The 16,557-nt window shown below is 48.2% G+C and overlaps 1 protein-coding gene across 2 annotated transcripts in view; it reads left to right on the forward strand.

Moving 5' to 3' along the window:
• The window catches only part of ADAMTS10 (ADAM metallopeptidase with thrombospondin type 1 motif 10), a 134,302-nt gene that overhangs the window by 41,595 nt on the left and 76,150 nt on the right, over window positions 1-16,557 (forward strand). The window contains exon 3 of one of the 2 annotated variants that reach the window (XM_073324036.1): window positions 8,171-8,628. In XM_073324036.1, the coding sequence (XP_073180137.1) occupies window positions 8,508-8,628 (121 nt within the window). In that variant the 5' untranslated portion in view covers window positions 8,171-8,507. Of the gene's footprint in view, window positions 1-8,170; window positions 8,629-16,557 lie in introns of those variants that run through there. The other variant, XM_073324037.1, reaches the window with a different exon arrangement.

Raw genomic sequence — 16,557 nt, forward strand, 5'->3', positions numbered from 1 at the left:
GACAGCCTGTTTCTCCTTTCAAAGAGCAGAGAACAAAGATGTGCAGTTGGTCAGTAGGAATGAGTTTCACGTGTCTGGGAAATTAATGTTTAAAATAATGAACATCCTAATAAAGAGAGGCTTGACTAGGGGGTACAGCCCTTGAGGAAGGTGTCCTCTCTGTGGTACCGTGTCACTGATAGCTTAGGGGTGCTGTGCAGGTGGGCCATCAGGAATGAATGAAGGGCTGTCTCTGGAGATCTAGCCATGGCCTACCTTCAGCTACTGCCTGGCAAAGGTAACAGCAGCTCTGGCTTTTGGCTTTCAAGAAATGCCAGTCCCCCGTTAAGCAATTTGGAGTTCTCTTGGTCACAAATTTCTCAACTTTCACATTTTATCTGAATGATCCCTGCAGGTTTGTTCCTTTCATAGGAACACAGAAATCAGACCAATGGCCCAGCTCAGTATCTTATTTCCATCAGGGTGGACAAAACTCCACTCTTCGGGGGGAGGGATAGCTCAGTGGTTTGAGCATTAGCCTGCTAAATCCAGGGTTATGAGTTCAATCCCTGAGGGGGCCATTTGGGATCTGGGGCAAAAATTGGGGATTGGTCCTGTTTTGACCAGGGGGTTGGACTAGATGACCTCCTGAGGTCCCTTCCAACCCTAATATTCTATGATTCAGGGCTGATAATGGACAATTATGCAATAATCCATGATACTGGCCTTGGTTACTATATACCCATGAGCAGAATAACCCAGACTAGGTTTGGGACCGCACTTTGGGATGACATAGAACTACCCTTCCTTCACCTTTTGACTGGATTGGTCCATGTCTGCGAGCCATGTTTCAGCAAAGGCTCCAAACCAGAATTCTCCAGGTCTCCATGCAGCAGCTCTAGCATTTAATGAAAGAGGCTGGTTTTTAGAGAGAAGAGATTAGGATAATCTCAGGATGAGTCTATGACTATTTGGATGAATGCTGAACCTCTCCCGCTGCAAGGTCTTTGCTCTGCAGCAGTCCTGGGTCCTTCCTCAGTTCAGGTCCTTGCTGACCTACAGTGGCATCTTTCTGGTCTTGGTCCATAGCAGTGGTGATAGGAGTGCAGCAGATTGATGGGGCTATTTGGTTTACGGTGATTGTTTAGGATGAGAAATCTTGGCGTAAGGAAACTATCCGGCTGGATGGTGTCTACCTATGGTACTTATGGCCCTGAGCACCTCAATCTTTCATGCATGGATTCTCCGAGCACCCCTGTGTTTTGGGGAAGTGCTATTTTACTGAGGCACAGAGAGACTAAGGCTATGTCTACCCTCGCACTTTTGTCGGTCAGGGGTGTGAAAAACACACTAACATAAGTTTGACCGACAAAAGCACTGGTGTGGACAGCGTTATGTCGGCAGGAGAGGCTGTCCCACCAATACAGCTCCCGCCGCTCGTTGGGGGTGGTCTAATTGTGCCCGCAGGAGAGCACTCGCCTGTTGGCATAGAGCGGCTACACAAGAGACCTTGCAGAGTTACAGCCATGGCGATGCGAGGTCCAGAGTGTAGACATCGCTTGGGTGATTTGCCCCAGGTGACCCAGGAAGTGTGACACAGAACAGGGAATTGGAGCCAAGTCCCACAAGTTCCAACCTAGCACGTTAACCCCCTGGAACCTCCTCCTCCTTTGAGCTGTGTGCTCCTGATCTAATTTGAGGACTTCAATAGCTCAGACATAGGTTAGATAGAGGTTTGTTACAGGTGTGGGTGGGTGAAATTCTGTGGCCTGCATTGTGCAGGTGAGACTAGATGATCATATTGGTCCCTTCTGACCTTAAAGTCTATGATTCTATGATATCAACCACCCGCACTGGATCTGGGCAGCAGACTTGGTGCATTAACTAAGTGCTCTGTGGTTGAGTTCCTCTGGTTTGGAGAGTGTATCCAGCCTGCACGAACTGTTACTACGTTGTGATGGCATAGACAAAGGCCAGGTATTGATTCATTCATTAATTATTTAGCTGAGAGAACAACACCGTCTGGAAGTTCGGATTCCGGAGCTTTATGTTCTCCTTGTTTTCAGCAGCTGGCACTGCACATCAGGAAAGGTGTGTAGGTGGAAGGGGACAGGCTGGCAAGAAGGGCTCGCAAGTATTTCCTCCCACCGGGGTGTGCTGGAAGCAGAAATCTGCGTTTGTCTTTATTTCTCTCTCAAAAAGGGAAAGGGACACCTGAGCTCATAAATTGCAAACGCTGGATGAGAAACCTGGAACCAGCAAGCCCCTGCGTCTTTAAAAGTATTTAAGTTCCTCTCCTCTGCACTAGGAGGCACCTTGAACCTTCCTCTTGGGCCAAATCAGAGCCCATCTGCTTTCTATTACCTTCCCATCCAGCTGCCTCCCGAGCCAAAAAGCCAGGCTTTCAGGGAATTCTGTCTGCAGACCCGATGTTGAAATTAGTAACAGTTGTCCTTTCTGTCTTTCTGTCTTTCTTTCTTTCTGTCTTTCTTTCTTGAGAGCCAGGGATCCAAACAGCCGCCTTGTACTCACGCCACAACCCAAGAGTTCACACAGCGAAAGCCACCTTGGCACAGGCAGCTGGGAGTGTTAGCTATCAGGCAGCGCCCGCCAAGTACAATGAATTCCTAGGAAAGGAGCAAATCGGAACCGACCCAAGTGAGGCAGGCACGAGACCCGGAGAGGTCACGCTGTACCCTGGGCCTCATTACTGCTGGACATGGCCCCGCCTCATAAGAGCCGAAGATTCTGGAGCCCCCCCCCCGGTGCACAGAGCTGGGGGCTTCCTGCCTGTTTGTGCCTGTGTATTATTGACATCCTGAAGGCTAAATCTTGAAACGAACATTCTGGAAAACTTTATACATATTAAAGAAACTGAGGAGCCCACTGGTCTTCCAGCTTCCCTCCTCCTCTGCTCCTTGTTTTGGGTCTTTCCCTCCCAGAATAAAGGCTCATTGGGGGTCTCAGAGGTGGAGTGCTGTGGAAAAGGGGATGCATTTTTACCACCCTGTGCATCAATGCTTGGGCCCTTCCCCCACTGCAGTTCAGGGGAATTTTACAGCCCTAATTCCCAACCTGTGGTGCTAAAAACAGACCTTCCTCCCTGTGAGGTCAAGGGTTGAAGGGTTCTCCTTGCTCTGCAACCTCTCCCAGGCTTTGATGCCTTTGTGGATGAGGGAGCTGCTAACATAAATGAGAGGGGAAGGGGGAGGGAAAGATGGAAGAGGATAGGAGGGAGGTCAGAAGTCATGGCCACTGCAGCTCAGGGTCTTGGAGATGTGGAAGAGCGACAGGAAATAATAACTGCTTTGAGGAAGCTGGTTCAACAACGGAAAAACAACACAAATTAGGAGTGTAAAGCCCAGGGGAAATATACTTCAGCTGAGAGGCTTTCTGTCCAGAAACCTTGGAAGTAGGACAAAGTTTAAAAGCTGGAATCTCAAAGCTTAATAGAGTCTAAAAATGCTGACTTGGGAGAGCAAGCCCATGCTGGGCTTTTGTTTCCCTTCTCCCTTGTGCAGTTTAAATCATGCAGCTTTAAAGGGAATCATGATGGACAAACTCTGAGCTTTTGCGTCGGTTTGGCTGCAGGATTGCACTTGCTGTTCTCTGAAATTTACTCTCCGTTCTCTGGTACGTCTGGAGGTCGTGTTGCGATGTGGCAACGTCACTAGGTTGGACACCACTACGTCACTGCCTCGTGACCCCGTGGCATGGGCCACATCGGCCTTACTTTATTGAGAGGTGGGATCAGGAATAGTCCTGCCTATCAGACCCCCAGATTTCTCTGTTCTTGGTGACCAGAGTAACCCAAGGTCAAGCTTTGGCCAGCTGTTCTGCAGCCATGTACTTACTTCACTGGGGCTATGGCATAATTGGGAGATGATGGTTTCTGCGTAGGATGTGAAGGGCATAGACAATTGTGTTCTATCTGCCTACTCTTGGCATTTGGACCCAGGGTTTCTAATAGTCTTTTCGACATGTGTGAGAAGATAAAACCTTGTAGGACTCCTCCAATGAGAATTTAAGAGAGAGAACTGAAGATACCCATTACAACTCGGTTGGTTTGGACTGAGAGGAGGGCCTGGTGCCAGGAGTACACTTCCCCGCTGTCCATAGCAAAGAAGCAATCATTTAATAACACACCCAAGGTCATCTCTGAGCCATACCTGGCTTACCATTTAAAGGGATACAGAATGTTGATGGCAATCAGGTGTGGTTGGAAGCTTAGCTTCTCATCCACCTAATTTAGAAATGGGAGGTTAGACACCAGCCTGTAGACAGCCATACTGGATAGTTGGCCAAGTTTGTGTCAAGCGATCGTTTCTTAATTACTAGCTGGAGTTTGCAAGGCTTTGAGAGGGAAGACGTCTACATTCATCCAAGGAGCCCAAGAGTTACAGGCTGTCCTTAAGCCAAAAAGGATGTGGGACAAAGTTGAATGTGGTGTCTCTGAGAACTTGCAGTGCTTCCAGGACTTGCATCTGATATGAAGAGTCCAAATCCATGGGGACAGAAATGGAATCACGGGTTCTGTATGTGTCCGTCAGTATACCTGAGGGGTCCTCTTGGATTTTTGTGACCTGATCTGAGATCAACATTCTTTGCAACAAATTGCTTATGCTTCTGTTACCGTCTGTTCACAGTTTTTGTTATTGACCTTCATGCTTCCTTCCTTTCCACAGGTCATCTGAGAGCCATGGGTGTCTATGGAGTGATAGGACAGAGACTTTTGGTACTAAGGTTTCAGTGACAGTGGAAAGTATATGTTCCAAATGTTTGACCAGATCTCCATGCCGTGGCTGCTTATTTGGATGGCCAGTTTCTTTTAGGATGTTCTGAAAGTTGGCTGGCTTCCTGAGTCTATATGGTCAGACTGTTATCAGTAGGGTGAAAGAGCTGACGCTATCCTGGATGAGTTGACTGTCTAACAAGGACTCCCAGTGCCCAAATCCAGGCTAAAGATAATGTCTAGAGTGTGACTGGCCAAACAGCTAGACTGGACACTACCCGGGAAAAGCTCTGGGAGGAGAAGGTTGAGATGAAGCTCCATGCTAGTTTCTCAGAAGAGCTGCTCGGGCATGCACTGAAATCAGGAAGCCTTGGGGACTCCAGCATCATGCCTGGAGAATACTTCTCTCAGTTCTGCCAGGACAGCATTGCTTTTTGGAGATCCCAGACGTTTCTGGATTCACAGGCCAAGTGAATAATGGGCTCAGGGGACATTTTGTTCTTGCTCAAGGGAACCTCTCTTGCATGGAGGTGGGATGGGAATGACACAGCCACCCTGCCCCAGGCTTGTCTTTCTCAGTTGGTAGTGGACAGAGTAACCTGAGAAAACAGGGTGAGCCATGACGGGGTTTGTGATGTCAGCTAGTCAGGCTGCAGTGATGGGGCCAGGGGGGTCTTAAAGAAACTTTGAGACAAATTACACAAATTACAGCAGGCTCTGCACCATCTCCTGTTTTTCCCCCAGATTCCCTCTAGTGTTCACAGATAGATACTGCATCATTCCTTCTCCTGTCCAATTAGTATTTAATATAACAAAATATTAACTATCATAATGTCTGAAGGAACCACTTATGGGACTAAACACAAGATTGTGGTATTTAAATTCTTGGGGGAAATGCCACAAGGAAGCTGTGTCTTTGGTTTATTTTATCTTTCTAAAGCAAAATTAACTCCCCAAACCTAGAAACAGAAGTACAAAACACAGAGCAATTCAGGTTTCTTCCCGTTCTTGCAGAATGCACAACCCTACTGTGAACTGCAGGCCATTCCCTTTACCCATCACCTGCCATCCTCCTGTTAGCATAAAAGCTCTTTCTGTTTGAATTCACGTATTCTTCTACGCAGCCCATCTTCCGCAGCCTTTTGCCGGAGCATTCACACGCTCTATCTGTTTTGTAGCATCCCAGTCTGTCACCCCAGATCTGGCAGTGACATCCCAAATGCTGCATAATGCATCACCATGCTACAGCAGGACCCAGGGAGTGAGGGGTGAGAGGATGGTGGCTCTTGGGCCAAATTCTTGCTTATGATCTGGGTGTAAATGGACAGTGGAGAATCTTAAGATATAAAATAATATAAATAATATTAACTCCATTTTCCAGATGGGGAAACCAAAGGACAGAGAGGTTAATGACCAGTCTGAGACCAAAGAGCGAGTCAGTCAGTGACAGAGATATGAATAGAACCCAAAAGTCCTGACTCCCCAATCCTGTAGTCTATCCACTAGACTATACCTCCCTCCTTTACTAATTAAAAGCATAAGAGGCGTTAAGAATATGGGACAAGACTAGTGGTTAATGATTCAAAATGCTTCATTATTCAAAGTGTTCAGAGGGATGAGTAGTTATTCAGATCTTTCTGGTTAACATAAAAGTCACTCCCATTTGCAGACCCTCAGTCAAAATTCTCACTCGGACCCAAAATAACTATCTTAAGGTTGAAAAAAACACACCTTCTGCATTTCCCATCCAGCAATGGAGTAGGCCATTGCTGGAATTGAGCAAATACTGAAAAACAATGTCCGTGACTACCCGTTCAAATTGAAATCCAGTTTCAATTTGATTGCAGCTTTCACCCTTTTGTGTTCTCTTTCCAGGAACATTTGTGCTTGGTTAGAGATGATACTTGCAAACAGGACATTTAAAGTCAAATATTGTTAGGGAGTACATTTGGAATTCTGTATCCAGTCGGTAAATTTGTGCAGCATTGGTCAGTTGCAAAGGCCATCCAATCAGCAAACAGAAATGAAACCACGCCCCTATATAACCATCCAACCCCATGTGAATTCCTTACATTGCCATTGCGGATAATTGATATTTCTGTGTGGAATTGATCCAGAGGCCAAGACTCTTCACAAATCATTTCAAATAAATACTATCAAGAATCTCCTGATCTACTTAGGAACAGCTCAAAAGGCAAAATGCACTGACTGCATCCTTTAGCTCTGACTGAGTACCCTGACAGAGGTGGCTGTGCTCACAATACTGTGGAACCATTACAGCAGTGACACTCAGACTGAGCCTCGGGAGCCGCAAGTGGCTTTTTAATGCATCTCCTGCGGCTCTTTGCAGCATGTGATATTAAAACCCTGTGTGATTGAATATATAGCAAATCGACAATGAATTCACACGACTGTGGCTCTTTGGGGTAATGATGATTGCTAATTTGGCTGCCGAACCAAAGAGGTTTGAGTATCACTGCATTACAGAGTCAATGTTTCCCACATGATACCATTCATTTGTTTCATCTGTTTCTTGTTCTAAGGACTGAAAATGGTGGTGGCATCTCAGATGCCACTGGGTGGTAAGTGTTGACTTTTTCATAGAGACCACTGGTATTGCCACCTGGAGCCGAATGGAGGATATGCCAAAACTTCCAGCCCCGTTATTTAGACTGAAGATGGCCTGATAAGCATCTGAGCAGTGGGGTGCTCTCTGGACTCCCATGGCCCATGAGCAATTATATTCCCCTCTAGGGGACACATGACATTCTGAGGGGAGACTGCCCTAGGGCGTGGATTTGAACTCAGACCCTTTGCTCCACCTTGTGCCTTCTACTTCTGCTCTGCCCTGTTTCTCTCTCTTGAGATCTCTGCTGCTGAGCCAGCCAGCTCGCTGTGTTGCTGAGGGGATTCTCTGAGCGGCAGCTTCTGAAACATAACCCTTGCGCCTCCTTAAAACGTTTCTGCCAGAGCAGCAGTGTTGTGCCTGCATTGGTCATTTGTTTTGAAGAGATCAAGTAGATCTTGGGCCTGGTGCTCCTTTGCCTGGCACAAAGACAAGAAAGGGGATGGGCCTCGTTTACACTAAGAACGACTGATACCATGTTGGCAGGGCAAAGGGGCCTCAAAGTGGGTGCAAATGGCAGTTGCCATTACTTTAAGGTCCCTTTACATGGCCCAAGCAGTATAAGGGACCTCGGTATAGCTGAGCATTCAGGCCGGCGGGTGCAAAGGGGGTACAGCGCCAGCCAGTGAGAAAGGCAGCCACTCTTCACTGGTATGAATGATGACCCAAAGGGAAGGATCCCGGAGATCAGGCCCCTTGACTAACGGGGCTTTAATATGCTATGAAATGACGGGGTTGATTTAATTTATACCCTTCCCCCGCCCCCACCCCTCTTTTCCTTTCCTTCTCTGACACACTCACTCTTCCCTTCCTGCCCACTCTGCTTTCCCTAGCTTCCCCTGCCTTTTTTTCTCTCTCCTTTCCTTCTCCATTTTTCCCCACCATTCCCTCTCTCTCTCCTTTACTCCGCTTCTCTTTCTCCCACTCCCTCTCCTCACCCTCTCTTCCGCAGAGGCAATGCCGCCGAGAGCCTTTGATTCTAATTAGCACATGTTGAAGCCATTACGCCGGCCCGGGTACAGCGCACTACAAAGACCCTATCGGCTTCGCTGCTTTGGGGAGAGCACGGAGCGGCTGAGGATGTCTGGGAAGAGACCAAGGACTCCTGTCTCTACATAAGCGGTGGCCCAAAGAGAGACATGTTGGGACAGAGCCCTTTAGGCTGGTACAATGCTCCCTGCGCTGAGACGAGCATCGCTAACCATGGCAACAGCTTGGAGGCTTCTGACATGGACTCTCATCTTCACCACAGCGGTGTGCGACTCTCCCGGTTACAAATTCCAGTCACAAGGTAGGGATTTCCCCCAGGGGAGGGGAAGATGGGCTGGAATTGGGGGGCGGGGGGGGGGGGAGAATCCCTAGTGGTGGCTCTAAGGTGGGAAAACCTGCAAGCTAGTCCTGCTGTAGTAGTCTAGTGGTTCTCAACCAGGGGTACATGTACCCTGGGGGTACTCAGAGCTCTTCCAGGCGGTCCATCAACTCATCGAGATATCTGCCTAGTTTTACAACAGGCTACGTCAAAAGCACTAGCGAAGTCCGTACAAACGAAAATTCCATACAGTGACTTGTTTATACTGCTCTGATTGATTTTATAAGGAGAGGGTAAAAATGAGAAAGTCAGCCATTCCTCAGTACTAGCCTGCTGTGACACTTGTATGTTTAGGTCTGGTTTTGTAAGCAAGGGGATTTTAAGTGAGGTGAAACTTGGGGGTACACAAGACAAGTCAGACTCCTGAAAGGGGGACAGTCGTCTGGAAGGGTTGAGAGCCACCGTGCTAGGGAACCCCTGGATCCACCTCTGCTTGGCCTGCAGTAGGGGAATCCCTAGGGCTGGCTCTGTTACACCTGTAACATAGATATAGACCCCTCTCTGCCTGTGAAAAGAGAGATGCTTTGTTGTGGGATTTAATGCTCCTTGATTTTAGGCAGTGCTTAGCCAGCAAATCGATAAGGGCTGTATCAAGCCCCAGGATGACAGCTAGAGAGAGCAAGAGGTAGGTGCCTTTTAGCAAGCAGAATGAGGGTCCTCGCATTGCACTTCAGTGGAGTGGAGCATCCCAGTATGAGTAAGAGCTTTATAGCGAAGAGCCTTATGAAAAGGGAGACGCGTGTGTATGTGCATATCGACGTGTGTGTGTGTTTGCAGGCATTTCTCTGTGTGTGCATGTCTGTATTAGCATATGAATGTCTGTGTCTGTGCAGATGGCTGCAATTGTGTAGGTGATTTTATGGGTTTGAGCGTGCTTGCGTGTGGGTGGTACTTTTGTACCGTCTGTGTACTTTTGTGAACATGTGCGTGTCATCTGGCAGTGACTGTTTGAATGCATTTATGAGTTAGTGTGTGGATACGGATGTGAGTATTGTCGGTCTGTATGCAGTGTGCATGGGTTTAAGTGAACTTGTACAGGTGTTGGATTATCCCCAGGGAATTGTGTGCACTCAGGGTGATGGGGCTAGCTGCAGTCGGGCTAAATTCAATGCTATATTAAGGCCCCTCGCACACATGGCTAATGCCATCAGGCTGTGGTCTGCTTGTTACACAGAGTTCTAACAGAGATGAACAAAGAGAAAGGACAAAGCCACAAAACTATTCTGAGTTCTGAATACAGTCCGAGTGCCACATCTGTGCTCCAAATCCGTGGGACGGCCTCCTCCAGCTGCAGCCTGTGCGGGGGTAAACTAAGAGGTGACTGAAAGCAGAACCACCACTGTTGCTGTGCAGTTCACAGTTTTATAAAGGCAGAAAAGAAATTGAATCGGAAACAAACACAGTTTCTGGTGCTTTTAGCCAAAGGCTCTGGCAATTCCTGTTCTGAATGTTCTGGGCTTCCTGCATCAGTGAGTTCACACCTCGCTCCAGTTGCGTGACCTTATTCACTGCACTAAATAAACTCCAATGAAAACTTACCTACCCCATGCAGTTCTGTCAAAGCACCTCAGTTCTCACCTGGAACACCCCCTGCTGCCAAGCGTTGGCCCCCACTCAGTTCTGTCCATGCATCTCAGTCCAAATCTACAGTACCTGCTGCAGCTTCAGTCCTGGGATCTGGTGCAGTTCATTCAGCGCACCTCACTCCAGAGCCCTGACCTGCAGCACCCACTACTCTTTTAGCCCTGGACTTATGCAGAGCAGAGACTGCCAATTCTGCTACACTGTAGAGTTGTTTTGGTGGCCTGCTGAGATCACCAGAGCCCTGACCACCATTTGACCTGAGCCAGGATTTGAAACCCAGTCTCCAGACTTGAAAAGTTGATGGACTTCTCTGTTGAGTAAATGCCTTTGTGACGACCCCTGGGGTTGGACCCTATGGCGTTTTGAATGGGTATTTGGGATGCGGGGCATCTGAATACCAAATCGTTTGGGAGGTTGCTTGCTAACTCACACTTAAAGAAAAGGAGGACTTGTGGCAGCTTAGAGACTAACCAATTTATCTGAGCATCAGCTTTCGTGAGCTACAGCTCACTTCATTGGATACATTCCCAGTTGAAGTGAACTGTAGCTCACGAAAGCTCATGCTCAAATAAATTGGTTAGTCTCTAAGCTGCCACAAGTCCTCCTTTTCTTTTCGCGAATACAGACTAACACGGCTGCTACTCTGAAACCTAACTCACACTTGGAACAGATATTGTGGATTCCTTTTGTGAAACCAAAGGCAGGTTCTTAATCGTCTTTTCAAGGTCATGTTTCCAATAGGGATGTAAAATATTAAACAGTTGACCGGTCAGCATTAGTCTTACCATTAACCCATCCTAACCATTAACCCCCAGCCCCAAGCCAGCCAGAGCGACCCCAGCCCTGGGCCGGCTAGAGCAGCCCTAGCCCCTCCCCCTTTCATCAGTTAACCAGTTAAACAATATCATTTTAATTGTTTAAATGGTTAACTTTTTAAATGATATTTACATCCCTGGTTTCCAACCTTGTATCAGCCCTGTTATTAAATGGGGCCAGAGACTCCTCAGCCTGTGGCTAGTGGAATATGATTTCTGCACCACTTGAAATAGACGCCAGGGATGGTCTTAGATTTTCATTTTTTGCAGCAGTTGCCAGTAGTAACTACACTTTTTATGAACTAAGAGCTAGGATTTGATCCATGCTCTCTTCAGGGGCTATATAACCCCCTGTTCCGTGGCAAGGTTCTGCAGCAAGGCCCCCTGGTTGTGTGAGGCGCTGGAAATTCAGCGCATTTGGAGCGAATTTGATGTGTCCGTGAAGAGTCAGTCAGGACAACAGCCCCGAGGTTATTGATTTTGATCATCAATTCAGTTTATTTTAAGCTGCCTCAAATGTTTGCTATACCCCAGAGTTGTGCACTGAAAACACACAGCTGCATTGGAGCACTTGTCATGGGCAGCCAGGATTCCCGGTGCTCAGAGCGGCGTGGGAGGAGGTTGAGGCTTGGGGCAGTGGGTGTGTCTCCCCTTCCTCTCTCCTTTTACAGGGCAGAGCACAAGCCAGGTCAGTAGCAGAGCCAGGAACAGAACTCTGTCTCCTCATTCCCAAGCCCGGTGCCCTCTCCACGGGACCACCCAAACCACCTCTTGGTATCAAAATATTTTGATAGGCTGTCTCCCTCTTGTGAATTCTAGGCTCCCTGCTAGGAATAGTAATCCTTAGCATTTAGCTTCACAGCGCTATCCACAGAGGGAGTAAATAATCCTCACAGCAGCCTTGGAAGGGGCAAAGTAGCAGCTTCCCTGTGAGAGGGTGTCCACCTCACACTCACCCTGAAGGGGTTAATGGGGGCCAGGTGGGCCTATTAAGTGGCAGGCTGGGAGAATTAAGGCTGAGAGGAAAGCCCTAACTGGGGGAAGCTCTCCTATGTGGGAACAGGCGGGGCTTCTATAAAGCCAGGGACCTGATAGCAGAAAGGGGCTGCAGGGATTGGAAAGTAGGCTGCAGTCGCTCCCTGAGTGAAGAGACGTGTGTTTGGGGTAATATAGAGGGTAGTCCACAGTTACTCCTTGGGAGGAGAGGAGTTTGGGCTGGCAAACTCAGAAAGGTGGGAAAAGCAGCAAGAGATACGGTAGGGCAGACCCTGGCTGCTGATGAGAAGCCACCTGAGCTGGAACCTGGAGGAGAGGGAGGTCCCAGGTTCCTGTACCAACTGCTGAAGAAGTGGCACCAGCTGGGCAGTGACTGGGAAGACTGCCTGAGCCCATTTGTCAGGAGATACTTTGGTACCCTGTAAGAAGGAAACCTGGCTAGTGAGCTGGCTGGAGGGTCAAGTCAAGAAGAGGAGACTGCAGCTCCCGGAGAGAGCGGGGCCCCAGAGAGACAGCAAGGGTGAGAGTGGCAGAAGGGGGCCTCAGACCAGGAAAGAGCTAACCCCCAGAGCAACCAGGAGGAGGCACCATCCGCAGTGAGTGGATCCCCCGACACTCCCCATTTGGCAGATGTGGAAACTGAGGCACAGGGCAATTAAAAACCAACATTTGCAGGAGCACCCACTAGTTTTGGCCTGTGTGATGTGCCCAAGGCTGCTCAGTTAGTTGGTATCAGAGTAGGATTAGAGCTCTGGATGTCTTGGCTCAGGGTTGTGTGTTTTTCTAAAAGATGTGCTCTAGTTTAAGCAGAAATTATTTCTGAGCAGTTATCTGGCCAGTGTTACACACGAGGTCAGACTAGATGATCAGATTGGTCTCTTCTGCCCTTGGAATCTATAATATCCCTGTGCTCCAGTCACGAAAGCACACTGCCTTTCATTATAGGTGGGACCCACGTGTAAATGCATTTAGCCAGCACTCTCAATTGTGGAACATTATTTTGGTATGATTTTGCTGGACTAGGCATGGTGCCAGAGCAGTAATCTGATCTGATCTGATCCTGGTCTAGAGCAATCCAAGCTGCTGCCCATATTCATGGGATAGACATCCACCAATTTATGGTACCACGGACAGTTCCTGTCACTTCTGCAAACTAGAGGTGGATTGGGGGGCCCAGCTGTTCAGATGCAATCCAACCCATCAGTGGAGGTGTAGATCAATGTCTGTCAAAGGGAGTCAGAATATGACGGGAATAGGCACTATATTACTTCTGTGTTTGTAACCCCTGTGACTGCTACTGGAATACTGTGTGCAGTTTTGGTGTCCACAATTCAAGAAGAATGTTGATGAATTGGGAAGGGTTCAGAGAAGAGCCACGAAAATGATTAAAGGCCTGGAAAACATACCTTTTAGTGATAGCCTCAAGGAACTTGATCTATTTAGCTTCTCAAACAGAAGATTAAAGGTGACTTGATCCCAGTGTCTGAGTACCTACACATGATGAACATTCTAGCAGACAAAGGTATAAAAAGATCTGATATCTAGAAGTTGAAGCTAGACACAGTCAGGATTAGATCATTTATGGACAGACTAGAGAGGAGTGAGGTGAGAAGCAGGAAGCCCAGGATCAGGGACTGCAGTAGTCAGGGTGTGAAACAGTGAAAGCCGTTCTGTGGGAGTATGGAGGAATGGATGCCCTAGAGACAGAAATGGCAGGATTTAGTCAGTGTTGGTGTGAGCAGAGGAAAATAGAAAGCAGTGGGAGATGACTTGAGACACATCACATGCATAGATGAACACGATATGTTGGGGAAGAGTCAACACAACTTTTGTAAAGGGAAATTATGCCTCACCAGTCTATTAGAATTCTTAGAGAGAGTCAACAAGCATGTGTACAAGGGTCATCCAGTGGATATGGTGTACTTGGACTTTCAGAAAGCCTTTGACAAGGTCCCACGCCAAAGCCTCTTAAGCAAAGTAACCAGTCATGGGATAAGAGGGAAGGACCTCTCATGGATCAATAACTGGCTAAAAGATAAGAAAGGGTAGGAACAAATGGTCCATTTTCACATTCGAAAGAGATAAATAGTGCTCTCCCACCAGGATTTGTACTGGGACCCTTGCTTTTCACTATATTCATAAATGATCTGGAAAAGGAGGTGAACAGTGAGGTGGCAAAATGTACAATGATACAGAACGACTTAAGAGAGTTAAGTCCAAAGCTGATTGCAAAGAGTTACAAAGGGCTCTCCGTAAGCTGGGTGATGGGACAACAAATTTGGCAGATGAAATTTAATGTTGACAAATGCAAAGTAGTGCGCATTGGAAAATATAATCCCAACTACACATACAAAACAATTGGCTCTAATTAGCTGTTATCCCTCAAGAAAGAGATCTTGGAGTGAGCGTGGATAGATCTGTGAGAACATCTGCTCAATGTGCAGCGGCAGTCTAAAAAATTAACAGAATGTTAGAGACCATTAGGAAAAGGATTTATAATAAGGCAGAAAATATCATTAATGCCTCTATATAAATCCATGGTATGGCCACACCTTGAATATTGTGTCTAGCTCTGGTTGCCCCGTCTGAAAAAAGATATGTTAGAATTGGAAAAGACACAAAGAAGGGCAACAAAATTGGTTAAGGGGATGGACCCACTTCCATAGGAGGAGAGAGTAAAAAGACTGGCACTGTTCATCTTAGAAAAGAGACGACTAAGAGGGGAGATGATCAAGGTCTATAACATCATGACTGGTGCGGAGAAAGTGAATGAGGATGTGTTATTTACTCCTTCTCATAACACAAGACTATGGGGTCACCCAATTAAATTAATAGGCAGCTGGTTTAAAACAACAAAAGAAAGTATTTCTTCATGCAACTCACAGTCAACCTGTGGAACTCCTTGCCAGGAGATGTTGTGAAGGCCAAAAGTATGACTGGGTTCAAAAAAGAACTAGATAAATTCCTGGAGGATAGGTCCATCAATGGCAATTAGCTAGGATGGGCAGGAATGTAAAACCATGCTCTGAGTAGCCCTAAACCTCTGACTGACGGGTGCGGGGCCTGGATGACTGGGGGTGGATCACTTGATAATGGCTGTTTTGTTTGTTCCCTCTGAAGCACCTGGCACTGGCCACTGTCAGAAGACTGGATACTGGGCTAGATGGACCATTGGTCTGACCCAGTACTGCCATTCTGTGTTGCCAAGCTGACTCAAGGTGTGGGGTCCCAGAGCACATTTTTCTCACCGATCCATTATGAAACGTGTCAGTGGGCTGCTGCCGGGGCTCGTCTCTGCTGTGGTAACAAGGCCAAGGAGGCTGTGGCTTCCTTTAATCCCATAATCCCAGCGGTGACCATGCGGTGGTACGAGGTGCAGGAACTGAGACAAGGTCCTGGGCTATCTGGAAAGAAGGACGCCACTTGGTAGGGAGCTCCTTCCCATCTCCCCTTCCCTGGTCATGCTCACTCTCTTCCCCTCCTTGGGCCGCCTTGGCTCCCTCTTTCCCAGTCCCCCTTCACCTCTTTCCAGCTCCTCCTCACTGTCTCCCTTCCTCCCCACACTCCTACTCTGTGTCTGCTGCTTCCTCTCTGTCTATCTCTGCCCCCCTACCTGGACCCCCTCGCACGCCCTTGCAGATCCATCTTCCCTCTCTAGGTGGGAGGGGAGACCTCGAATGGGGGCTGAGCGTGTTCCTGCCCTCCAGCCTGAACATCCTACCGGGTTCTGTTCCCCCGGGGCTTAGTATGGACTCCCTCTAGTAATGTGCTCGCTGCTAGAGAGCTTGCTGGAAACAGCGGGCGTCTTATCACCTGTGCAAACCTCTTTGGTACAGGTGGGCACAATGCTACGTATGTCTGCCAAGGCCTATTAATACAGCATGAGTGGCTGCAAGGGGAGAGAGAACAGGACTGGATTTCCTGGGAAGAACAGGGCTGGCTAAGGGCCAAACAGGCTAGTTCTCCTGTAACGCTGGGCAAGGGAAGTGGAGGGGCCCCATAACGCCAATAGGTGGGGAAGCCTCCGTTGTCCCCCAGGATAGGAGGGAGCAGGGGAGCCCCTGTAATGCAGCAGGGCAGAGCTGGATAGGGGAGCCCCTACTGTGAAGCAGGCCAGGGGGAGCCCCTGTAATGGAGCGGGGCAGGAGGAGCGGGGGAACCCCTGTAATGGAGCGGGGTAGGAAGAGAGGGGGAGCCCCTGTAATGCTGCAGGGAAGGGAGAAGCACAGGAGCAGGTCCCAGGGGCAGATGTATCTAGAGCTGCTAAACCACTTTCCAACAGACGTGCAGCCTGTGAATGGACAATACCCCTTTAAGAGAGACCACCAGACATCTGATCGCTATTAAGCAGGGCTAGATTCCAACCAGTGGCCTACAGCAGAGAGTCTCTGTGGCCGATTCCCAGCCCCCAGTGTTCTCCAGCCCTCGTTCAACGGGAGCCTTTGGATTGCCTTGC

The sequence above is a fragment of the Lepidochelys kempii genome, chromosome 25 (genome assembly GCF_965140265.1).
Source record: "Lepidochelys kempii isolate rLepKem1 chromosome 25, rLepKem1.hap2, whole genome shotgun sequence".
In the NCBI taxonomy this organism is placed as follows: domain Eukaryota; kingdom Metazoa; phylum Chordata; order Testudines; family Cheloniidae; genus Lepidochelys; species Lepidochelys kempii.